The following is a 26775-nucleotide window of genomic DNA, read 5'->3' on the forward strand; positions in this document are numbered from 1 at the left end:
TTATAATATCTTTCAGTAGCATTGCTCTGTAATAGGAATTTCATTACCTGTTGAACTTTGCAAATGCGTGTATTCATCATCAGTTTAATGATCAATAATCTGACTGCTGTTATCATCATTCCGATATTATTTTTTTCTTATATGATATGAAGAAAAGTGTGAAAAAAAGTGTGAAATGTCACATGTTATAGGCCTATAGTATATGCCAGTTAGCTGCTGAAAAAACTAGTGGATACTGTCAGTTACCAATTGTCATTATCATTCCAGTTATCAGCGGAGACAGCATAGCAAAAGCTCATTTTGTTTATATATTTTTACAGAATATGTTTTTTTTTCCCACGTAATATGAATATATCTATGTAATACAATAAGTATTACGTTTATTGTCCGTCAAACGCTATTGATGTTGTGCTATTTTTGACACTGAAGTCAGACGAGAGATGGGTAAAAGCGCCCCCATTCATCATACGGTGGGTGTGGTCATGTGACTTGACGATGCACTACATGCATACACAACAGTAGAATGCTCGTAGCAGATGCACTCGTACCCTACGTGCACCACCACCTCGCGATAGGTATCGCGTGTGTATACTAAGTAATCTACCCAATGTGCGGTACGCATACGGTCGGTGTATGCAAGCAGCAGCGAAGGATTTCATACACACACACGAACACCCTTTACTTGAGTGACAATATGACAGCAGAAAATGGCGACAAGAGATGTCACTGAGTGTCGAACTATATGAACGCGACAAGGACTTTACTTGGACTGTTTACATCACTAATTTACCCCGCCACTCGGATATACGGAGGGATATGAGGGACTAAAAATCGTCATGGGGAGCAAAGAATCGAAGCCCTCGATAATCCCATACGAGGATGCACTGAAGAGAGGCATGTATTGATTTCGCCTGTTTCTGTTCTAACGTGTATGAGATCCCGATTCATTTTGCCCTACACGAGTGTCTATACCATAACATGTTGACTACCTGGTCCTTGCCTTGCCTCGGCCGCGCTGTGTGTGCTGTAAACTGCCGGATCTTGTCGGTCTGCAATGGACAAGAAGATCATAACTCATTACATAATTATTGATAGCATGTTTTCATTGGCATTTTGTCACTTTTATAAAGTGGCAATGGCAGTGCAGTAGCGTGTAGAAATCTACTTCAGTAGACAACCTGCCTCTTTGTATTAATGTTTAACGTTAATTGTAATTTTACGCTGCATGGACACATTTTTTGTTTTAGAGTCGACCTTTCTTCACTAGGGTCAAGTAGGGAAGTTACGTTACTTCAGTCCTTACGTTACAGATTTATATGAGGGCATAGGGCAACTGGTTTAAAAAGATCTAATTGATAGTTATTTCTACATTGTACAACTACAAGGTGCATTGATTTGGTATTATTTCATTTGACAAGTAAGTTCAAGGAACAAACCAACACTAACAGTGCGACCCAAAATTGGTGAAAACAGGAAAGTCGGCCATCTACTTTAGCATGCGAAAGCAATAACACAAGCCGCCCATGTCCATGATTCAAACACAACGCCGTCCAAAATTCGACAACCTGCTAGAATGTAGAAACCTAGACTAGAGTAACTGCGGCAGTAAGCGGCCGTGCAGCCGTTAGCGGCAGGTACAACATACACGGTAATATACTGCTAAACACAGCATTGCACTGTTACATGCACACTACACATATACTAACACACTAGCAATCATCAAAAACCAACTGATAAAAGGGCACGATCTCTGACGAAAGGGAAATTTTCTCACCTAAATGACGACATATCGCATCCAAAATAAAATTTTCGGTAGACGTACTTCTTAACATAACAATTAAGAAATAATGGTCCAAGAAACTTGATTTTTTTTGTCGTTTTCCCGATGCTCATGGATTTTGAAAACATATCCTCACATAAAATAGAACTTTCGCGAGCCGATGTTGGCCACCATTTTTGTTCGGAAAGTGGATGTTACCCTCGAAAAAATTCAGAAAAACACGAGAAAGACATCAACAACACCGCCAGAATTGCGATCTTGTTTGCGACCAATGCATGTGCGCCCGCTATTTTCACATGCTTTCGCAGTGGGAATTGGCGCTTACGCAATGTTTGTGAGACATATGAAGGCGTTCAGCTAAAGATCGCGGAGCACGCATGTATTGCATAGGGATTGTACATCGTGCCGCAAGCAGAAATACTACTACGTCGCATATCGCCCTTATCGGTGAAAATTGTGCCGGGTTTTGCCTGGTGAATCATGAAAACTGCGTTGGTCAATGGCAAATTTCTTTTATGAAAACAATTGCGTTAATGAATCATCTTGTCTATGATATATAAAATGGTTGAAAATAATTTGCCTGATTTGTTTACAAGTTTGAAAAACCCTTAACAATGCTGAAACTGCCGCAAACAGGATATTTTACTCTATATAGTGTTTTTTTGTTTTGTTTTTTGCGCATAGTCGAACCTTGGTGTGCATACCGATAACTGCATTTAATCTATTAGTATTTTAACTTTGCTCATCTACAACTGTACTGATGTAGTCTGTACCTGAGCTGTAAGTGTGGGTAATTTCATGCTGCGTTCTCTTTTTAATGGCAAAATTTGTCTTGATAATAGTACTAGTACCTTGCCCCTGCCCCTGGCACCCCTGCACTGTCATTGCTAGGGCTAGGGCAGGGTTTTCACACTCTAGGTAAAATGATGGTTTTACTTTAGTGGGAGAGGAACTTATTCTTGTACCAAAAGGGTCGAAATGCCATTTGATTATGATTTACATGCTTGTAGGAAGATGAAATGTCTGAAAATGAAGTGGAGAGACTCCCACAAGTGATGTTAAATGAGTTATAATTCTATTGAACCTTTCCAAGATAGCCAACTTGAATAAATAAAACATGCTATAATTTGTCCACAAAAAGACTTTCCCCATGGAAGAAATCCCAGTAATTGCATTGTCCATGGGAAAATGTATCATACATTATAAAGTGGGCCACTATCCTGTGATTTTGTTTATCCAAATGCGGACTGGTATTTGACTTTATGATATCAATCACTAACAGATACAATTTGTCAATCATCAAGCTAGCATGATATTGTCCGGATTATGTGGTTCATGCATACACTTATACTGGATAGTCACTTGCTTTGTTTAATTCTGAGTAGGCTTAAAAAGTTTAGGGCAACCAACCCTTCCTTTCAGTTTTATCTAGTTCTGACTGACTGGGTATACTTGGAAAAGATATAAAGTATATCCTGTATTTCCAAAATGAAGACTGCGTGTGGATAGAATTACAACTTGGCTAGATACCAACAACCCTTTACTTGAGTAGTAGGATGATTAGGATTTACTCTGTACATGGGTCGTAAAATGATATGCATTGATGTACTGTACATATCTATAGTGCATGTCTGATCACATCTACAGCTGTGTAATATATAAAATGTCATCTTCTCAGGAAGGAGTTGTGTGTCTCTATTCATACTATGCTAATGAATCTCATCCAGATGAACTGTCCTCCCTACTCTTAGATGTGGCTCAGAATGCAATGGCTATAAGAAAAAAGAATACCTGGCAGTGATACAAATTTGTCTCTCCCCTACCCCTCAAAACTTTTATAATCGAGGGAGAAAATTATGTCACAGACACTACACTACCTGTTAAGTGTGCTGTTTTGTCATACTTAAAAAATGCTGATAGTACTTCCAAATGTTTGCATTTATGTGTGATCTGATAGTGACTTGTTTAATAGTAAAAAAAAACCACACGAACAAACAAGCAGAAGGGTTTGATGAATTTACTTGTATTAGCTGTTGTAATAATGAAAGAGCGAAGATTATGTAAAAAAAAAGCGTAGTGTTTGTCATGGTCCATCAGTGAAAGATACCTGAAATATCTACAAAATACTTTGCATAAATTCTGTTTTTGATCCCATTATGATTCAGTGTCTTGAAAAAGATTGGCCAGTAATTCTACTGTTTGAACTCTGTTTGAAAAACAAAAAACAAACCAAAAACAAATCCTAAACTAAAGAAGTTATATTTCATTATTCACTCAGCCAGCCCAACATGCACTCTTCGATCATCACAATATCTTTTGTTAGTCGTTCCTATAAACACACAACCATATGGGAACCGATCATTCACATCTTCAGCTCCCACTTGTCACAATTCATTACCCCTTACAGTTTAAAGAAGCATCTTTCTTTGATTCTTTCACAAAGGCTCTGAAAACCTACCATGGTCTGTTAAAACATTAATGATTGTTTGTCTTGTCAAGCGTGTAGAGAATTATTGAGAATTATGCACTTTATAGATATTCATGAATAAATATGAGTTATTTTTATTATTATTATTGTTATTATTAGTGTCATTATTGTTATCATTACTACTACTACTACTGCTTTTATTATCATCATTATCATTATTGTTATTATTGATAGTCATTCTGTATGTGAGTGCATTTGGTATTTACTAAATGCCGTATTTCACTATGGTCGCAAGAGGATTAGACTTAAAAAAAAAAGAAAAATATTGGAACGTAATCCCAGTGCATCACATGGAATGATAAAATGCATTATATTCTTTACTGGTCATTCAATTGTCATTAGTATTGTAGTGGACTCCATTTTGTAATTGTGGATTTTGAGTATTAATGCAATGCAAATGCAACTTGCTGTCAAATTAGTCCATCACACAGCTAGTCTTCACAAGGCAGGAGCTGACGTCCTTCTTCCATTTTCTATCTCTCCCTATTTGCAGTGTCTGAAGATGAGTTGAAGAGGCTACGCGAGGCGTTCAAGCGGTACTCCACCCCTGGTGGGTACATGAGCCGCCTCATCTTCCTCAAAGATGTTATGGGGGATGCCATGCCGCAGAAGCTTGGAGAGGTTCGTCCCCTTTCAAATCATTTTTTTTTTTTTTTGGGGGGGGGGGGGATTGCGATTACGTGGATGCATGTTGCTGCTGGAGGACACACTGACTCACTCGAGAAGTCCTTTCCAGAGATGCAAACTGTTTGTTTGTTTGTTTGTTTGTTTTTCGGGGGGGGGGGGGCAGTGTTTTGTTCTGTTTTTGGCCACAAGTACTGTAGGTTTTATGAAAAATACTGTTTTTCTCAAATCATATTCTACACTGTATCTATTGCAGATATGGTGAATATAGAATTTTTTTTCCACCAAAAATATGACTTCAGACCCAAGAAATGCTGCAATGCTGTTTACAAGGTTGGCATCCCTGCCTTTCTTGTAATATGGCTAAGTGATACCAAAGCTCAAATGAGGTCATTTCCACTGAACTGTGACATCTATTTCATTTTGAAAACCCTTATGCTGCTGCCTGTGGCAGAAATGTTAGGCATGTTGAGACAATAATTTCAGTGTTTACAATATTGCAGCCATTTCCTCAATTTGAGTTGTATTGTATCAGAAACCGAGTATACATGTACTGTTCATTTGTGTTTAATGGGTAAACAGTTGTGTTGAAACCTGTCTGGAATTTGTGTTCAGATATTAGAAATGCTTTTGAAACAAGTTGCCTAGCGTTACAGAATTTATTTGAACAGCTGTTTGTTAACTAATCCACACACACAAAATTAGTAAAAGACCATGCAATAAACGTTAGTCTAACATTTCATTTGTTTCTGAAATACCATGTATCCATATTGCAGCTATTTGATTGTTTTACATACACTAATTGTTGTGGAAGTGTAAATGATGCAATGACTTTGTTTGTTTTCTAAACATTGCTTTTTTTTTCATGTGCCTCACAATGTTGGTAACAAGTTATTATTTTACTGAAGGGGATTTCTTAATTCTGTGTTGCTTTAGCTTAGATGGTGGCTGAGAAGTAGACACAGGTTTTTAGTGATCAAATGATAGATGCCCTGCCTTGGGTTTTGCAAGTTTCTGTGGCAGTGGCTAAATACGGATGATAATGAGAATTCTTTTGAATGTTTGGCAAAAGATTGCTGTGTATTAAGGTACTGGTCTAGCGCAGAAAGTCTTCAGTGAGGTGTCAAGCTGTTTGAATGATATCTACACATGGTGTGTAATGTGGATGGATTTAAAATACTGAAAAAAATAGTCTGTATGTTTCGTATTTGAGATTGTCTCCATTCACTTTGTGTGTGTGTGTGTGTGTGTGTGTGTGTGCATGCACAACTTTGAAACTGCTTTGGTTTCTCTTCTCATGTCAGGGTTTTACTTTATATTCATTCTCAAGAGAAGAGACCATGATGTTTAATTTCGCGCCATTCTCCATCATTATACCCCCGCCAAACAAAGTTTGAAGGGGGTATATAGGAATCAGCGGACGGTCGGTCGGGCGGTCGGTCGGGCGGTCGGGCGGTCGGGCGGTCGGGCGGTCGGTCGGGCGGTCGGGCGGTCGGGCGGTCGGGCGGTCGGTCGGGCGGTCGGTCCGTTGCAAATCTTGCGTCGCGAACTACTTCCTCAGTTTTCAACCGATTCCCATAAAACTTGGCACAGATGTGTGCCTTGGGTTGTAGATGTGCAAGACGTATTTTTTGACAGTACCCAAAAGTACGTTGCCATGGTAACGGCATATTATGGGCAAAAATGGGTACAAATCTTGCGTCGCGAACTCCTCCCACAGTTTTTGATCAATTTTTATGAAATTAGGTACAGATGTTCATCTGAATATGTTAATGTGCAAGACACATATTTCCGCAGTGGCAAAAAGTGCGTTGCCATGGTAACGGCATGTTATTGGTAAAATATAGGGCAAAATGCTTCATGGCAAAACTGCTTCATCAGTGTTCTTCCAATTCTCATGGAATTCATATTGAATGTTTGTCTTAGGATATAGGTCAGCATGACACATTTCTTGACAGTGACAAAAAGTATGTTGCCATGGTAACAGCTCACATATTATGAGCCAAAATGATGGAAAATTTTGTGTTGCAAACTACTTCCTCAGTTTTTGCCCAATTTCCATGAAACTTGGTACAGATGTGTGCCTTTGGTTGTAGATGTGCAAGACGCATTTTTCGACAGTACCCGAAAGTACGTTGCCATGGTAACGGCATATTAATGGCAGAAGATCTAGGAAAGATCTTGCGGATTTAACTACTTCCTCAGTTTTTTGACCAAAGCTTATGAAATGTTGTTTTGACCAAAGCTTATGAAATGTTGTTTGGCGGGGGTATAACCAGTCGCTGTAGCGACATTTCTAGTTTATTATGTACATGTACCATTTTGCAAACCATGTTCAGCTTCAAGCCTTTGCAATATTCTGAAACTGATCATCACAGCTGTGTGAAAAAAAGAAAGAAAAGAAAATATCGATATCAGTCAAATATCTGTTTTGGTCCTGACTGATTATAGAAGAGTAGACGCAATGTACAGTGTACACCCATTTTGCATTTCAGTATATTAGGCTGTCCTTGAAATCGTCGATAAGAAGTTCTCTAAACACTTCCAAATGTTATTGCAGTGACAGTTTCGATGAATTAAGGTCACCCATCTCCGTCAGATTGTAGCAGACAGGAAAGCTGTCGTTGCCAATTTGGGGATGGCTGGTTGAAACCACGATTATATCTTGTAAGCAGTTGTGGGAGGCGGCAGTCTGTGCCTTATAACCAGACTCTCTGACCCCATGTGTTTCAACAATGTCAAATTACAGTCAGCTATCACAGGAGTCCAACATTGTGAAAGTAAAACATGGCTAGATTAAAGCGCCATCTAAGTTTGAACTGTATTTTGCAACTACAGTGTACCAGCTAACCCTCTTACAATGTATGTCAGTCAGATGTGTTTTGATGTATTCGTTTCTTTCATTTGGATGCAATAGATTGTAATACCAGTAGGTAACCTAGGGCAGCTCTATTTGGCTGTAATTTCTGTAAATGGATATATTAAAGAATAGATGTGGTTTATAGAAACACGAATTGTTAACCTTTTCACATACAGTACCAGTCACCACTAAGTATTACACGTTTACACGTTTCGGGTCCGCTCACCCGTTTCGCGTGAGCGAATCGAGTGGAAGTGAACTTTACACGATTCGCTCGCACAGGCCCGCCCGCAGAGGGAAACGTGTAGCGTTCAGAACGTCACGATTCAGTGCCGATGTCCGAGCGAGGGATACGCGTATTTTTCTTCTACACGTTTCGGGCGTGTTGCATGCGTGTGCACATTGTGCGCGCTGATCGAATCCAGACAGCGCTGTGTTGAGCAGACGACGTTCGAGCATGGATGGATAGCAGCAGCATGCTCCGGCACACCGCAAAGATACTAATGTAGCTCGTTAGATACTACAATGTAGTTCGTTAGATATACCACTAATCAGGGAGGTGGAAAGAGACTATATCGTCCTGCTGCCATGTGCCGGAAAATTCTTCGTGCACAATATACAAAGTTATACACTAGTACAGCATGCACAGCTGCCTAAACAGCACTATCATCGTCGACTCGCGATGGTCGTCAAATTTGTACCGTACTCATGGGCGCAGTCAATGGAATCGGGCAAGCAAAAATTTCGAAGCCACCTTTTTCCCCACAGCCAACATTTTCCTCGAACATTGAACCCATGAAATCACGCATACGCAAACCTAAAACTAACGCTGGCTGTCTAACGTTAGCGATGTCACGATTTCAACAACTGTCAGACACTTACTCAATTCAGGAAGGTGCAAAAGTCCATTTATATTCCAATACACAACGTGTGTCTCGCCAAATAACTGGTGGTAGTGTGTGGTGAACAAAGCCGAGTACTAGTATTTCGGCAGTAAAAGTAGCAGCAGCAGAAGAAAATGTCTACCACTTGCTGCTCGCATTATTACACTGCCAGCAGGTTAGTGGTAACTAGTAACTTGGCACGCTTCACATGAAAGTTCCCACGATGCCAAGGTGCCAGACTGGGGAATGGGGAGGGGTAGAGAGAGAGAGAGACCAATCACCAGAAGAAACCGCGCGTACTGGCGCATTCTCGGAGGTCATGAACAGTCGGGGTCTTGGAGATGAACAGAGAAGGAATGTTTAATTAAAGATAGCTCAAGTCGAAGACCCAGGATTACAAACGTTGATTCTTTTTTCCCTTTCATTTAACATGCCTTCACGTTTAGAAATGGTTGAACTCCTTAAAAAAACTCTCCTGCGATTTTTGTTAATGTAGCCGTTTAAAACGTCAAACTTATCATGAAAGTGTTACTACGTGTAATACAATAGTTAATACTATACCTATTGCTTTAATCATAATTTAATTATCTGTAAAACACACATTTGACTACCAATGACAATAGAAAATACTTGGATTTGTTTTGTGCGGAGATTTTTTTGTCTTTATCCTGACTAGTTTATATGAAATTTCTAATGTTTTTACGGTAGCGTCAACAGCCTAAAATAAATTACTGAGAGATTTATAAATTATGAAATTTTTGGCAACCATCCATTTGAACTTCAGGCATGAAAAGCTCCTGATATTCAGCAAAAACAACTCAAGAGATCAGAGACAAAGTTCCTTCAAATTTTGAGGAAGTAGCACGCAGATTTGCTGGGCGTGGTAGGGTCCATGCTTTGAGATCGTCACAATCGTGTTGTCACCATGCAGGGAGGTGGAGTGTCTCTCTTCCATCTCCCTGTTGTCACGGAGTATCTGGAAATTCTCACAAACTCCAGGATCACCCCTCCCTGCCAACTCCATGTTGCTCCCAGGGAGGCGGGAAGAATCTCTTCCCACCTCCCTGTTGCTCCCCAACGTGCGTCGTGAATGCATGGCGTCTCTTGTCACCGTCAGTACCCGAGGCTGCTTTGTATTTGTCTTGGAATATTCATTTCTTGTCATGACATGAGTGTAGTAATCTTTTTGCATGGCTATGTAAAAAATTGTGATACAACGTGTACTCAACTCGTCTTTGTGATTTTTTTCTTTCAGTCCAAAAGGAAGACAAAATAGTATCATGACGTTTGCAATTGTTCGAAAGGTCTGCTTTTGATAACTCACAGACTAGTAGTAATCATCCTTGTTTTTCCCGCTCCCAGGCCCTCCAATTTTATTGAGCAATCCACACGCGCGCGCAAATTCCTTTGCCATGTGGTTTTGTCAGCCAGCTGTCGGAATGTGCTTTGAAGTTACATTTCAGCCTGGCCTGGCTGGCATGAATGGGTGTCGAGTTTCAATCAATACCTACTGTTGTTTTATTCTTGTATTTGAACATGTCGTTTCACCTGACAACACACGGAGATCGGGAAGGTGTAGGGCTAGGGAAGAGGTTTTTGTTGTGTGTTGCAACCTAATCCGGGCAATTAACCCCAGGGAGCAATCATTAACCCCCCCTCCCCCGCTAAATACTGGTTAATGGTAAGGTTAGAGTAAAGATTAGGGTTAGGTTTAGGGTAAGGAGTTTGGGTTATGGTTAGGATTAGGGCCAGGGGAAGGGTCCGGGCTAATTGCCCAGGAAGAAAAGAGGGACGCGCTTTTGTTCTTGGTCAAATTGATTTTCCTAGGTGATGCTGTGGAGCTATAAAGGAATAAAAAAAAAGCAATTATGATGTCTGGCGTACTTCCGGGACGTCTAATTTTTCTTGCACTCTGAAATTTCCGAATGTTTGGCGTTATCAATGTCGTTAATTGTTGTATAGTTACCCTCTTTCGCATTATAAACTTAAAGTCCATAGAACGTTCATACGCATTAAGATCACACTCGAAAAGCTATACTGGTGTATATAGTTTGAACACAGCAAAATGAAATAACGAATATCCCGCAGATTTTCCAGAATTATGTTTCATGTGGGTCCATTCATATTTTTCTTTTTCTTTTTTTTTTTCCATTTGTCTTCTTGTCGATGTGGGGGGGGGGGGGGGGGTAGATTCAGGATATACAACTTTTCCTTTTCCCCTTTCGGCCCGGTGCGATTACTCCTGGTGCTGACATTCTTTCTGCTCGTCTTCGGATTTACTGTTGTTGTAAATAAATGCGCATGAAGCCCAAGCTGTATCGCAAAAAAGAAAAAAAGGTCTATCTAAAGTTGACCTGCAAATACAAGTAAAATCCGAATCAATTAGCCGTGGTACGGGTTCGCGGTTCCAATCCCCTCGAAGCCCGATATTTGCCCTTCAGCAAGACACTTTATCCACAAAAGACCAGGGCTCCACACTATAACTTTTATTTTGGTGGCCCGATCGGGCCACCAAAATGATTGATTTTTATTTTTTGGTGCCCCCCCCCCCGAAAAAAAAAGAAAAAAAAAGAAAAGAAGAAAAACCATCGGTCCTACTAAACATAGAAAAATAAATATCAAGTATTACTGAATGATACAGGTACCCACGTCTAAAATAAATGAATAGAAAATTTAATCATCTTATACCGTTATTCTGAATTCTAAGATTTCGCAAATATTGATATACACATATAGGCTTATAGATTTAAAAGTTGATGCCACGGTCAAAATCTAGGTTTGAAATGAGAAAGTGGGAGCATTTGCAGACATTGTAAACATCCGACATTTGTTTTAGCATCGTATACAAGAGCCCAAAATTACCGTTATTTATTTTTGATGGAAATTTAAGCAATCATCCAGCATTTGCTTTACAAGTACTTGAACACCTTCCGGAGCCGAATGTTACCGTTAATCATTTTCAAATGTAAAACCAAGCAACCGACATTCATTCTAGCATGTTACGGACCTGAATATCATCCTTATTCATTTCCGAACGTGAAAGCAAACATCCGCTCTTTATTTTATCATCTAACTGAGCCGATTGATACCGTTAATCATTTCCAAATGTAAAAGCAACAATTTGTTACTTATTTTAGCATCGTACGGAGCAGAATATTACCGTTATTCATCTCCAAATTCAAAAGCAAACACCCGACATTTATTTTATGATCGTAAGGAGCCGAATGTTACTGCTGTCCACTTCCGAAAGTGAAATGAATCATCTGACACATTTCAGCATCGTACGGAGCCGAATGTGTTATACATGTACTGTTTTTCACATTCAAACGTTAAGGCAGACATCCGACATTTACTTTACCATCAAACGCATCTGAATGTTACTGTTATTCATTTCGAAATGTGAAATAGCAAATGTCTGATGTTTATTTCAGCATCTTAATTATTGAGCAGAATGTTACTGCTATTCACTTCCGAACGTTCAAGCAATCATCTGACCTTTATTTTGGCATCTTCCGAAGCCGAATGTTATTGAGCACTATTTACTTTCGAACGTAAAAACGAACATTCGGCATTTATTTCATCATCGTACGGAGCTGAATATCATTATTATTAGCATTTCCGAACGTCAAAGGGATCATTCGACATTATATTTTAGCATCTTCCGGAGCTGAATGTTATTGCTATTTACTTTCGAACATAAAAGCAAACATCAGACATTTACTAGTATTTTTCATCGGACGGAGTTGAATACTATTGTTATTCATTCCCGAACGTCAAAGCAAACATTAACTTCACCATCAAACGCAGTTAAATGTTACTGTTATTCATTTCGAAATTTAAAAGCAAACATCCGACAGTTATTTAGCATCGCATGGAGCAAAATATAACTGTTATTCATTTCCGAACGTAAAAACAATCTTGTGACATTCTTTCAGCATCTTCTGAAGCCGAATGTTATTGCTATTTACTTTCGAAAGTAAGGCAAACATCCGACATTTTTCTCATCGTTGTACGAAGTTGATTATTATTGTTCAATTTCCGAACGCCAAAGAGATAATTCGACATTTTACTTCAGCATCTTCCGGAGCTGAATATTATTTTTATTTACTTTCGAACGTAAAAGTAAACTTCCGGCATTTATTTTATCACCGTACGGAGTTGAATATCATTATCATTTATATCTGACCGTCAAAGCAAACATTCGACATTTATTTCAGCATCATCCGGAGCCGTATTTTATCCTTATTCATTTCCGAACGCAAAATCAAATATCTGACATTGATTTCAGCACCGTACGGAGCTGAATCTTACCATTATTCATTTCCAAAAGTATAAGCAAACATCCGACATTTATTTTTGTATTATACGGAGTCGAATATTACCGTTATTCATTTTCAAAATTAAGAGCAAACATCTAACATTTATTCTAGCAGCTTAAGGAGCCGATGGTTACCGCTGTTCATTTTCAAAACTATAAGGCAAACATCCGGCTTTTTTTGGTGGCCCGGCGGGAAATGTCCTGTGATGTGTAAACGATTAAGTGTACACAACGTGATAAGAATGGTGCATGGATCACTAAATAAACCATTTGAACTTGTGTTACGTAATGACGAAAACCGCGTCTCTCGTTAATCGTTTCGTTTCGATTGGTCGAGTCCATCCTTTCGCTGGAAGACATTTTGCAAAATCGTTGGCCCGTTTTATCCTGAAAATGTCAATGACATGTTTCTGAACATAAACATGAAAATATATGTTAAATTCTTGATTGTGAATGAAATATGAACATTATAATTTGATGTTGTTTTGTACGCATTGATGTATCGTCACATCAACAAGATTGTTTTTTTTTTTTTTTCTGGTCATGTCCTGACATTAATTCGCTATACACAAGTAGCACATCCTTTATTTTTGCATTTCATGTGTTCCAATTTAGATATCGTACCATTATAATCGCATGTGGTGGTTGTAGTATACGTACTGCTCATGCCGGTTATGTAACAACGTCACGAGCATCATTTCTGACAGTCTTCAGTGCTTTATAAAGAGACCACTAGTTTTATCAGGGTCCTCCCTGGTTTTATCATTAAAGAGGAAAACGTGAATGAGCCCAATTAACTCGGTCTTCTAGCTCGTGTTTCGCTCCTCGGCATCAACTATACGAAAATCGGCATGAGGGACAAAAAAAAAAAAAAAACCAAGAAAATATTCTCATTTACTAGTATTGGAAGGCAACACGGTCGACGATTGGAGTTGGTGATAGAAGACAGCGTACTAGCAGTCGTAAAGGTGTGACTGTGAAAGAAAGACGATCCTTTCAGAAGGACAGCTAATAACATGAGTGAGCGGCTAGTGTCTGTCCCGCACAATAGCACCCAAGCGGAACAGAGTGGACCCGCCTCTGATCTTGGAGATCAGTGCCAACCGAAGGCACTGGGATTAATTAAACACAGCTTTACACGGAGGTTTGGTATATAATGCTGATGATTTTCCCGCTGAAAAGAAATTGTGTCAGGTGCCAGTTTCTTCTCTTTGTCTCCCTCTACAAATTTTCTTTCAAGAAAATGTGTCAGGTCAGGTTGCACTGACAGAGTGTCTTACGTAAGAAATACACTTCATTTGTGAATTCGTATAGTCTTGCCTAGATCTAAAAACTGCCCGAGTACTTTCTTCACTTCGTTAACATAACCATGACATCGTATCATTATAATGATTCAAAACCTGATTCTGAATGTCATGATTCTGTATTTCTTTCTGTTGCTTTGAAATACAAACAGCAATTAGTCGATCAATGTTTCTGAGGTCGGGAATTGTAACTAAGACGGGCAGGCTTAAACTCCTTGTGCAATTTCATGAAATATTATTCTTGTATACTATCTTTGAATGGGCAGTTGAAATTAAGACATGTTGACACAATATTACACGTGCCTGCATACATCACATACAAATTGTACACCTGTCTGCATACAAACATACATGCATATATCAATGTATATACATGTACTCATATTGTTTAACGCTAGATAGTAATTATCCTCGTTTCGTCATGAGCATGAAATAGTTCAAAGATACACTGACTCATTTTGCGTCCAGTCATTTTATTTTGGTTTGCTTTTTACTTGTACAACCAATCAAATTACAGTCAACCTCGCGTAAGTCGACATAATCGGGACTGAGCAAAACACGTCGACTTACGCGAATGTCGACTTACGCGTAAGTCGACATTTTGTCGACTTATAAATGAAAACTAATTTCCCCTGTACAGAGTAAGATTTGGATCACGATGCGGATCGCTACCCAAATCTTACTCCTTTTGCCGCCAAAACATGCCTACTGACATCAGCAACAATAATGTTTTAGTTCATGCATAAATCTCGCGCGGGTTAGTAACGACAACGCACAATTCCCAAATCTCTAGAGAGATTTTGAGAGAGCGGGATCGGAAACCTAGGCCCGTTTCTAGACACTTTACGTCTTAAACTTGATTTGAAATATCAAACGCAAATTCCCCAAAATTGCATTAAACTTTGCGATTTAAATTCAAGTGCGTTGCTGCGAAGATGTGCGTGTGGTTTCGCATGATTCTGTCGAGATAATTTTTCAGTGCCGACTGAGTTGAAATATGTGTCGCCATATTTGTTCTGTTTAAATTTGTATTGCCATACTCTGAAAATGAATTGTTCTCGCGCTCCTATTCGCAACATTACAGCTCTGTACGGCGCGGGCCCGTCTGAAATAAAAAGAAGAAGAAAAGTTTGTTTGAAAACGACATCTTTCAGACTACTATAACCTTCCTAAAAACAAACCTCTTTCCATTGTCGGACTAATTTAATTAACTTTGGACTGAGATTTAAACCTAAATATTCGGCATAACGAACTTTAACAATAATTCGTTGTCATTTTTTCATTGACATTTTGTGAAGCAGCATGCGTTTCGGCAGTTTGAAACGTGTGAATGTTGCGATGTCTTTCCCCTGCAAGTGCAGACTAAGTTCGGTCACGGCGAAAGTTCCGTTACGAAATAAAAAATAATGCTAGACTTTTCTACCATAACGCACTTCCGTAAATTTTTATGCGTGTAAACGCAGTTTCTGGTTTCGGACAAAACCTGCAAGTCTTTTCTGCAACGCTCTTGCTTTTTAAATACAGCGTTGCTTGTGATTTGACGGACTTGCATTTGATTTTTAGAGTTGCGTTTAAACGCAAATGAGTTTAAATTTCATACAATTTTCTAGTTTCGTATGATTATCAAACGCAAGTCTTTTCAGCGTTCCGTGTGATTTGATGGACTTGCATTTGATTTTCAGATTTGCGTTTAATTTTTAATTTTGCTTACGAAATGAAAAATAATGCAAGTCTTTTAAACAATAACACACTTCCGCAGATGTTTAGAGATGCGTTTAAACGCAATTTCTTATAGTTTCGTACAAAAACCGCAAGTCTTTTCTGCAACGCTCTTGCGTTTGAATACAGGGTTATGTGTGATTTGATGGACTTGCATTTGATTTTTAGAGTTGCGTTTAAACGCAATTGAGTTTAAAAAAGTTCCCTACAATTTTCTAGTTTCGTATGATTATCAAACGCAAGTCTTTTCAGCGTTCCGTGTGATTTGATGGACTTGCATTTGATTTCTTATTTTGCTTACGAAATAAAAAAATAATGCAAGTCTTTTAAACAATAACACAACTCCGTAGATGTTTAGAGATGCGTTTAAACGCAGTTTCTTGTAGTTCCGTACAAAAACCGCAAGTCTCCTCTGCACCGCTCTTGCGTTTAAATACAGCGTTACGTGGATTTGATGGACTTGCATTTGTTTTTTAGAGTTGCGTTTAAACGCAATTGAGTTAAAAAAAAGTTCCCTACAATCTTCTAGTTTCGTATGATTATCAAACGCACGTCTTTCAGCTTTCCGTGTGATTTGATGGACTTGCATTGGATTTTCAGAGTTGCGTTTAATTTCTAATTTTGCTTACGAAATAAAAAAGTAATGCAAGTCTTTTCAACAATAACGCACTTCCGTAGATGTATAGAGATGTTTTTAAACGCAGTTTCTAGTTTCGTACAAAACCGCAAGTCTTCTCTGCAACGCTCTTGCGTTTAAATACATCGTTGCGTGTGATTTGATGGACTTGCATTTGATTTTTAGAGTTGCGCTTAAACGCAATTGAGTTTCAGGTTCGTACAATTATTTTCTAGTTTCATATGATTATCAGACGCAAGTCTTTTTAGCAACGCACTTGCGTTTAAATGCAAAAGTTGCGTGTGATTTGATACACCTGTATTTGATTTTTTTTTTAGTTGCATTATTAGTTGCATTGTAATAAATTTTCTAGAAAGGGCCTAGGTTTTAATACCGCTTCGGAATAATTAACGTCAGAATATTCGGATTTACAAAAACATTTCATGTTCGGATAATGAATACCTACTGGGTCATAGTTAAGTGTACAGAATTTTTGCGTTTTGAGAAAAACGAGAGGGAGAAAAGGGGTAAAGTGAACTGCCTTGGGTACTACATGTAATACTCCAGTGTAAATGAGTGTATGCCCTTTCTATTCTGGGATACAAGACAACGGACGCATGGCGCGAACGCTACCGCGCCGTACACTAGCGAATAACCGAATAGAAATGCAGCGAATCGGAGCGGGAAAACAATTCTTTTTCAGAGAATGGCGATAAGACTTTGAGCGAAAAATTATGTCGACTTAGACGAGGGAATTAACACGTATTTCAGTTCAGTTGGCACTGAAAAATCAGGTCGACTTACGCGAGTTGTCGACTTATAAATGTCGACTAAGACGAGGAAATTTTCAAGGAATAACAAAGGCAAAAATCGGGACTTTTTTATTGTGTCGACTTAAGCGAGTTGTCGACTTATGCGATGTCGACTTAGGCGAGGTCTACTGTACCTCCATCGCCGTGCGCATTTACGTCGATGCAAACTGACAATCAGATGCAGCAAACATGTAATGACCAAGTTCCCGTTCATAAATACCAATTCAGTCCAAGGAATTTTCTTATATTGAATTAAAAATGTAATAATAATATGCAGAGCTGAATTTTATGCGCCTTCTTGCAGTTAGTGAGCGTAAGGATTACCAAGGTCAAGCAGATTGCGTACCTTCTGTATGGTGGTTTTTTGATTGGTGATGAGTTTCATATACAGTGTATGTTCCAGAGCGAGTACTTTTCCGAGGAACGGAAATTTGTATTCCAAAGAAATACATAACTAGGCAAAATACTATTTTGAAAATGAATGCGTTACTTAATACTATATAGTACTAAAATATGAAGGTGCTGTTTAAACTTGCCAAGTTTGTTAAAGTAATACTACAGAAGTTAAGCTCATATTTTTCATAAAGTTTATACTCTTTTCATCTCAAAAGAAATAAAGTTAAAAGTTAAAAGGATATATGATGCAGAAGTAATCAACTGTTACGGTAATTGTATAAGGGACTGTGATTTTATCGGTGGCGTTTATGATTTCGTAACCTTCCCCATTATTGAAAAAAAAAAATCATCATACATTATGAAATGGCGTGACAGTTTTGTTTTGTTTTTTTGTCGTTGTCAGAATTCCCTACCAATACCACTTGATGCCATGACAGTTTTCAGATTTCACTTCATCATTTGAACTGTTGTTCTAATATTTGTAGTGCACATTATTTTCTTTGAAAGAGGTGCTTCATAAGAAATCACCTTTGATTTATGATTTTATACAAATGTGCAAGAACTTTCATCACTCGCCTATTTTTTTCTTTTTATTAGCTTACTGTCATAATATTTTCACGATGGTATTTCTTCTGTCTTTACATAGCAAGATTGTTTTTTTTTTTTTCATCCAGGGTCAAAGAAAAAAGTGACAGGAAGGAAATGAAAAAGAAAGTATGAAACACCTGCTTAGCAGGCGCTTTTAATAATATAGCACAATAGTGAATGCAATACATCAGAAATTTAGTAGAGTTCTAAATAATTTAATAGTGGGAAAATGAGCAAAGAAAATGGGATTTCATCGAGTTCTAAAATAGAAATTAAGTTAGCATTACAGACTGGACTTGAACAAACTTATTGTCTACAAATTAATTTGGGTGAGTTTCTACACCCAGAGACAGGACTTCAAAGACATGAATTTTGGGAGCACTACACCCGAGTGAACAGACGAAAAGAAAAGAAAAAAAAAAAAATGAAGGTCTCTAGACCACCCTGTCCTGCGCGGGCGCACGAGCGAGCGGGTGTCATGTCAGCCACTGCCCTACCCTGCGCCTGGCGCCTGCCCGCCTCTATATACACTTACAGGCCCATCTATGATCTAGGCTACTCGTACTCGCCATCGTCAACGTCATCATATCGGTCACTCGAAATAAATTGCATCACCATCAGAGCTCGTACATCAATACCACCACACTCATTATCATTACTATCATTACAGCCAATCTTATCCACCGCAACTTAAAATCATTCCCATCAGAGTCACTGTCACAAAACACATCAGCAAACGATTCAGACATCGCAGACCCTACGACTAGCTAACGTTAGATCTTACAAAAATGAAATGGAGGTGGAAAACTATGATGGATACACGATCGATAATGGCATTTTACCGCAGAAAAAATACACAGAACATCTTGCACCGGAAAACAAAATGGAATTGGAAAACCACGATGAGGAAAACCAGGGTGAAAACATGAAGCTTGAAGACGAACGACGAAGACACTTTACGGTAAGAATACTACCGGTACAGCTTATAATCAACAACGTTGCAACATCGTTCAATCAAACACTCGATCAAAAACTCACCTCCATAATTGTTGCTAACGAGGTAATCACTGAACAAAAAATGAGCAAAACACTCTCAGAAGTACGATTGTACTCTGAAAATAAAGGGATATAATGATACGAAAGCAAAAGAGAGAAAAATGAGAGAAAATGGACTGGAAACCTGAGAATTTACGCCACTCTAAGCTAACGTAATGTGGCACAGCACAGAAAACCGTTACTGTATACATATATACACGGCATACGATCGGATTGCCGGTGTACTCGCCACACACATACTGTACTGGTACACCGAGTCGAAGAGCGCGCGCGGACATATCGTGTAAGTACTACACGTTTCGACGATTACACGCTTCGCGCAGGCTTCCGAACTTGCGTGTAATTCGCACGACTACACGTTTCCCCGCGAGCGCACTGACTCGGAACACCTTTTGAAACGTGTGATCGTGCCAAATACACGATACTGGCGTCTGTGTGGGTACACGTTCGAATCGTGTAAACGTGTAATACTTAGTGGTGACTGGTACTGTACGGTAATAATAAAGTTTGTGTAGACTGAATAGATGTGATGGCATTAATGTGACCCTCCAAATTCCACTTCTTGACCTATGATAAACTTCTTGATGAATTATTGAATTTGTTATGCATGTATTATACTTTTTTATATGGCATCAAATAAGTACGATGTTGGCATTTTAGACAGGTGAAAAAAAATTGAATGAAATATTTGTTATGAAATTTTTCCCCCTGAGCTTCAGTTTAGCATTGGTATTGTGTAAGTTTTTGATTTTTTTTTTGTAGAAAGTGTATTTTTTTTTTTTTTTTAATGTCAGAATGCATATTTGACAATGCTGGTAAATCAGCACATGTTTCCTGATTTTCAGAGGTTTGACCAGCTCTACATTTGATACACATTGTATTATCAAAATGTGTGTAAAGCAGTGCCATGACTTGCTCTTTACGCTCACTCTAACTGGATCTTTGGTTTTGCTTTCAGTACCTGTACTTTGCCTTCGGTGGGACAAATAAAGGTATCACCTTCAAGGACCTCTTCTGCGGCCTGGTCCTGCTGACGAGAGGGAAGCAGACAGAGAAATTAAAGTGTGAGTACAGACTTCAGTTGGCAGTGTTTACATTCAAACGAAACCTTTGGTAAACATCAATGCCAAAGGGGGGGGGGGGGAATGGGTTTGTTCATTTGCATGGGATATTGAATCAGTATGAGGAGTGTAGTCGTGCATTTGACAGCATCTTTTGTGTGTATGTGTGTGGTTGTGTAGATGTGCGTACAACATATTTTGTAGACATTTTGAATGACACCACAGTTTTGAAAGTGAATCTGGTGATTACATGTATATCCGTTGTAGACACACACCTGAACAGAACTACAAATTACAATTTTGTACATAGTGTGGAAATGATATCGGTCATATTTAAAGTATGTTGCATAGTTGTAAGATTCAGGCTGCGTTTATCTAACTTGAGAGAGAGAATCACGTTTCAAAACGCATTTGGAACAGTGTTTGCAAACGTGGTTTGAAACGCGATTCTCGGGGACCGCGTTTATCTAACCATCATACAATCGCGATTCGAGTGGTGTCACTGGGCAGCTGCTTTGCGCTGTTTAACCCAGGAAGTAAAGGTCAACATCATACCACCAAACATGCCTCCTCAGTCACACACAAATAATGGGTAGAGAGCACAACCGGAAACAGCCGGAATTTGACCTTGAGATATAAACGCGTTTCAAAATGGCATTGTGTTTATCTACTCACAGAAGGGTGATCGTGGTCTCAAACGTGTTTCAAAACGCCCTTTGAAAGGCGTTTCAAAACGACGTTTCTAAACGCGTTTGAAAACACGGTTGCGTTTATCTAACCCCTGAAAATGCCTCAAACGCGTTTAGGATCGTGATTCTGCCTCAGCAGGTAAGCATGGTTATTTCCTGAAAAAAGCCCTCCTACAACCCCAATGTGTCTGTCCTGAGGGGGCTTTAGTCTACGGAAAGAATATCAGTAGATTTTGTAAGTTGCTGCACGTGTACATCCAGAGACTCCAACTCTCCCGCTTTCGACGGGAGATCTCCCGCCGAAAGCCCTTTTTTGCAGAATCTCCTGTTCTCCCACTTGAAATGATTTCTTACCAATTTTCATTGTATGTTGAAAAATAAGCCTTAAATAGCGTGAGAGAGCATCTAGAACCCTAGACAGCAAGGGACTTTGCGCTTGTGATGTGCGATTCACGCACATCAAGTTGGAGTCTCCCGTTTGGTTCATGGTTCATGGTATGGTTTATTAAATGAAATGTTCTCGCAGCCAAAAGGCTGAATTGCAACATTTGTTCACATAATACATAGTTGATTAAAAAAAGAAAGTATTTACAATTTTCAAATCATTCATCACTATCTAAAGAATAACAATTAACATCATTTACAACATTATTCATTATAAAATATATTACATTCACTACATTCAACAAACTGTACGTGACGAATAAACATAAACTGATTATTAGATTAAAAGGGACCCATGCGGTTACTTCCTTTTCTTACATTGTATTCACATCTTTCCCCTCCCTCTCTCTCACAAACACACACGCACGCGCAAACACAGGTACACTCATAAGCACATACATACAATCATCTCTTCATCACATCCAATAAGTGACTCTCACACACATAAACACATACAGATACTACAAATTCTCATTCTCCCACCACACGGCATTACTGATTATAAGGGTACATTCGTCACACTTAAACTGCGTTTTGATCACATAATGTTTACAAACAGTCAAATGTACAATGTAATGAATGTTTACAAATATTGATCGGAGTACAACAGAATTATAGATTCTGCATCATAAAATAATCTGATGCGGTGTGATATCATAAGATATGCCTAATATACTCTCATATACTCTCATGATATATCTCCGGGAATTAAAACAGTATCAAATGAACAAATTCAAATTGTCAACAGTTACCACTGAAAAAAAAAATGGCTGCGCAAACCTGTTGAAAGGTTGTATAGTGGGGTGGCTTAGTGACAAATATACTGATAATCGTGACACGCCGGACAAAAGTGTCATTTTTTCCTCAGACATTTGTATATATATGAGGATCAAAATTAGGGGGTGCTCCAAGAAATCCGCTAACAGAAAAAATGAGAAAATGCCCTTAATTTGTACATAACAATAATGTCTGAATTCAAAGACTATACACAGGGCATTCGCCAGGTTTCTGTACAATGCAATGCAATGTACATGGTTGCTAGTCTTAAAATTCAGACCCATAATTCGACATATTATGTGCATGTTACCAATAATACACCATTTTTACTGGTGTTCCTATGGTAGCAGGTGGTTAGTCTGTGTTGCAGACCTGAGGGAGGTGTGTTGGAATAGTCCAGTTTTCTTAAGCACCTTTTCATTAAATAATTTGATATAATTTCTGGTAAAGGATTTTTTTTAGTACTGTCTACCTCCTGTAGAGAAATGGCAAAGAGTGAAATGTGACTCTGGCTCAGATACTTTAAATCTTGGGCAATGACTTAGCCAGGTGTAGGACTATGTCACAGCTCATTTTTTTCTCCCAGAACTACTAGTTTACCAGTAGAAGAGCTGCATATTCCATTGAGAACTTAAGGTTTTGGGTATTACCCTACATATTTCCTAACAAATTTAACCTGTTTCCTCCAAGATTGTGTGAATTCCATAGGTTTAGCGCAGGGATTACCTGGTTCCCGTAAGCAATTTTTATAGTCCGCACTTCCCCTCTCTATATGTTTCTTATTTCTTATGGGGGTTATTCAAATGTTTAAAAAGGTTAAAAGTTTGTTTTCATAGATGAAGTTGAATTTAGACAATTTGAATATTCTTAAAAATATATTGATATTTGTAATTTCACTCATAAAGACTTAAAGCGGTTTGAATATTTTTGGTCTGATAGCTATGTATAGACATGTTATTAAAAAGTAAAAGCAATGTTTGATTGGTTCACATTATCCAAAGAGGGTGGGATGTAGTTGGCTGGTGAACAAAGTCTATGGGGGAGTTTAAAAAGTTGATAGAAATAAAACAAAATCGGCATAGAGCAGAATCTAAATCACAATACAATATGACAAATTTCCCGACCCCAAAGGCGGTTGATTCTATGATGCTTTATGTCAAAATACATTCCACCCAAAATACATGTGATTGACAGGAGGAAAAAGTATAGTACATTAAAAACAATATAGTTCAACTGACCCCATTAGTCCAGCAGCATAATGAAATGATTGTTAAGTTTTATCGCCTTGTCAATTGAAGATGATGTTACATAATGACAATTATCAAAGTTAGCTAGATCTACTAGTATATCAAGAAACCAAAAAGAAGGGGTGGGGTGGGGAGAGAAGAATGAAGTAAGTTATTAGTATCTGTAGTTTTGGTTTTCAGTACAGCTGTATATTCATTTTAATTTCCTTAATTTCCGTTAGGTCATCATGGATTGGAGCATTTGTGTACTAGTAATCTGCCAGGAACAAACACAAGAAAAACTTAAAGGTCCTATATATACACTTTTGGGAGAGTGACTTGAAAAAAATGTTCAGGATATCACATTTTATGCATAATATGTGTAGGTCTGGGGCATTTCATGAAGCATTTTGTCTGACAAGTTGTCGGACAAATTTGCTCTCTGCCAATCAGATGCAAGGATTTCTGTAGTTTGTAACAGTTTGTCAGAAAAATATTTGACCAAACTGCTTCATGAAATGCCCCCCCCCCCCCCTGTTGTATCACAAGACATCCTACCATATACAGTTTTTGCAATCAAAGCAAACATATAAAGAGATATCAGTATTTTTCTCATTAAAGCATAAATGCGGACGGTTTAGTCTGGAAACATGTTATCATAGAAATATTGTTCACATTTTGTGTTATTGACAATACTTAACATTGATTATACAGATTCATTTTTACAGAGGTTCTTTCTATCCGTAACTCACACTTAAGAATAATTTTCAAGCACTAATTTTGGGGTTTTGCCTTTAATTATCCACAAAAAGGAGGACTCAATGCATAAAAGGTGTATGCTTTATTTTGGGAAAATGTTGAGGAGATCAGGAAAATTATATATATTGATGTAGATTTTGGACCTGAAGGAGCAGGTGAAGCATTTTTAAGAAACAATGCCTTGTGGCATCGTTCTTATCATCAAAAATTGATAATGACAAACTCAAATGAAAATTGGAGGGGGGAAGAAAAGACGAACATATTGACATGAGACAGCTTGGTAAAGATTAAACGCTAAAATAGACAATGCAGCCTCTTTTCTCAGTTCATACTTATCCAGAGTGTGTGCTTTCTTTCCAGTACCGGTATTATTATTTAGATAGGTTAGGGGAATCCCTTTGAATTGTGTGATACATCATTTTAAAGCTTACAGTCTGCTCTTTTGAGGACAAGTCCACCTTCATGCACACATGGATTCAGTGAATACAACAATATTAGTAGGACACATCACAGAAAGCTTGGAAAAATCGTACAATCCGTTCAAAAGTTATGATTTTTAAGGTATCTGCACAGTCGCGGCGGGATGAAAAGACTACCACAGTGCATGATGTCACATGCGCACATTCTAAGGAAAATAAAATGAGAATTTCACAAAACCATACTTTTTGAATAAAGTTCACATAGTTTCTTTGACTTGCTACTGACGTATGTCAAGGGTAATATTATTCCCCCTGCCTTCTGAAAGAGAAGTTGAGTATCCTTTTGTAAGCGAAAATAATTTATGTTGAATTGTCTTTATTCATTCTTTATATCATTGTACACATGTGACATTACAAGGTATAGTAGTCTTCTCATCCAGCCTCGACTGCATGAGCAGAAACTTCAAAAATTCATAACTTTAGAACGGATTGTCCAATTTTCCTCAAACTCTCACTGATGTGTTCTACTATTGTTGCTGCATTCACTCAACCCACATGCTATAAAGGTGACAAATCTTTGTCTGGCGACTTTTTTGTTGATCAATTATACCAACCCTGATGGAAATCTCTTCAAATTCATAAGTTCTGAAGTCTCCTTTAAGTTTAACCAAAATCTATATATGTAGTTGCCATGGCAACATACCACTTAACACTAATGAAAAGTATTTCAAACCTGTATACATCCCGTCGATCAGTTGTACCTATTCAAATGGAATCTCTTCCAAACTGGAAAATAGCCTCCTGTAACTAACTTCAATTAAAAACCCTAGTTTTGGGTTGCCATGGCAACGCACAAATCAACAATTATATTTGACCCCTGGTTTATACTCTTAGTACCTTCTATACAACATTCATATCAAATTTTGTGAAAATTGAATCTTCCTACCTGGAGAAATAAACAAAAACATGATTTTTAGAAAAAGTTCATTGACCTTTGACCTTTGACCTTTGGAAAATTCACTCCAAATTCAATCAAAATATTTTACTTGTTTTCAATATTCTTCCTGCCAAGTTTTATCCAGATTTGATATTCCTGACCTGAGAAATAGCCAAAAAACCTGTTTCACAAATAAAGGTCATTGACCTTTGACCTCTGACCTCCTTCCCAGCATCAATTTTCTTGGAGCACCCTATTTTTTGAGAAGGTACATCATGAAGTACCTTTGGCGAAAAAATCATGCTTTTGTCCGCCGTGTCACGATAATTTCACTAAGCCACCCCACTAGTATGTTTTCCAAGCAAAGTAATATTCGTTGGATATTACTTAGCAAAAAGAAAGTTGTGGCTGCCGGGGTAAGTGAAAAGGAAAAGAAGAAAACATTACCAATAAAAATGTATACATATATTATAAGATTACAAAAATAGTTATGTATTGGTCATTCTCAACATAACAAAAATATTGCACTGCTGTAAATCTTTCAAGTATTGTAAATATTTTCTATCAAAGAGTTTCATAATGTTACAGGCGGTACAGAAAGAGAGGAGGGGAGAGGGGCGGGAAAGCAAGAAAGAGAGATGGGGAGAGAAATAAAGAGAAAGAGGAAGAGACAGAGTTGTGTGTTTTCCAAGTAAACTGATATTCGTAGAATATTGCTATAAAAAATGTGGCTGCCAGGGGAAGTAAAAAGAGAGGAAAAAAAAAACATTTCCAGTAAAAATGTATACATATACTGTAAAATTACGGAAATAATCATATATTAGTCATTCTCAACATATCAAAAATATTGCATTAGTATAAATCTTCCAGGTAATGTGGCATTGTATATAATTCTCTATCAAAGAGTCTCACAATGTTGCAGGCGGTATAGAAGAGGAGGGGAGAGGGGTGGGAAAGCAAGAAAGAGAGAGGGGGAAAGAGAAGGAAGGAGAAAGAGGAAGAGATAGGGGTGAGGGGA

General features: G+C 38.2%; 1 protein-coding gene across 1 annotated transcript in view; it reads left to right on the top strand.

Annotated features, from left to right (window-relative positions):
- The first annotated feature begins 564 nt into the window (after positions 1-564).
- Positions 565-26775, top strand: part of LOC139719310 (ubiquitin carboxyl-terminal hydrolase 32-like) — a 101417-nt gene continuing 75206 nt past the window's right edge. Inside the window, exons 1-3 of the mRNA XM_071630730.1 lie at positions 565-894; positions 4762-4889; positions 20404-20509. Coding sequence (XP_071486831.1) covers positions 837-894; positions 4762-4889; positions 20404-20509 — 292 coding nt within the window. The 5' untranslated portion in view covers positions 565-836. The remainder of the gene's footprint in view (positions 895-4761; positions 4890-20403; positions 20510-26775) is intronic.

Source organism: Diadema antillarum, unplaced genomic scaffold (genome assembly GCF_040938485.1).
Source record: "Diadema antillarum isolate AM-2024a unplaced genomic scaffold, OU_Dant_1.0 scf00000108, whole genome shotgun sequence".
NCBI lineage: Eukaryota > Metazoa > Echinodermata > Echinoidea > Diadematoida > Diadematidae > Diadema > Diadema antillarum.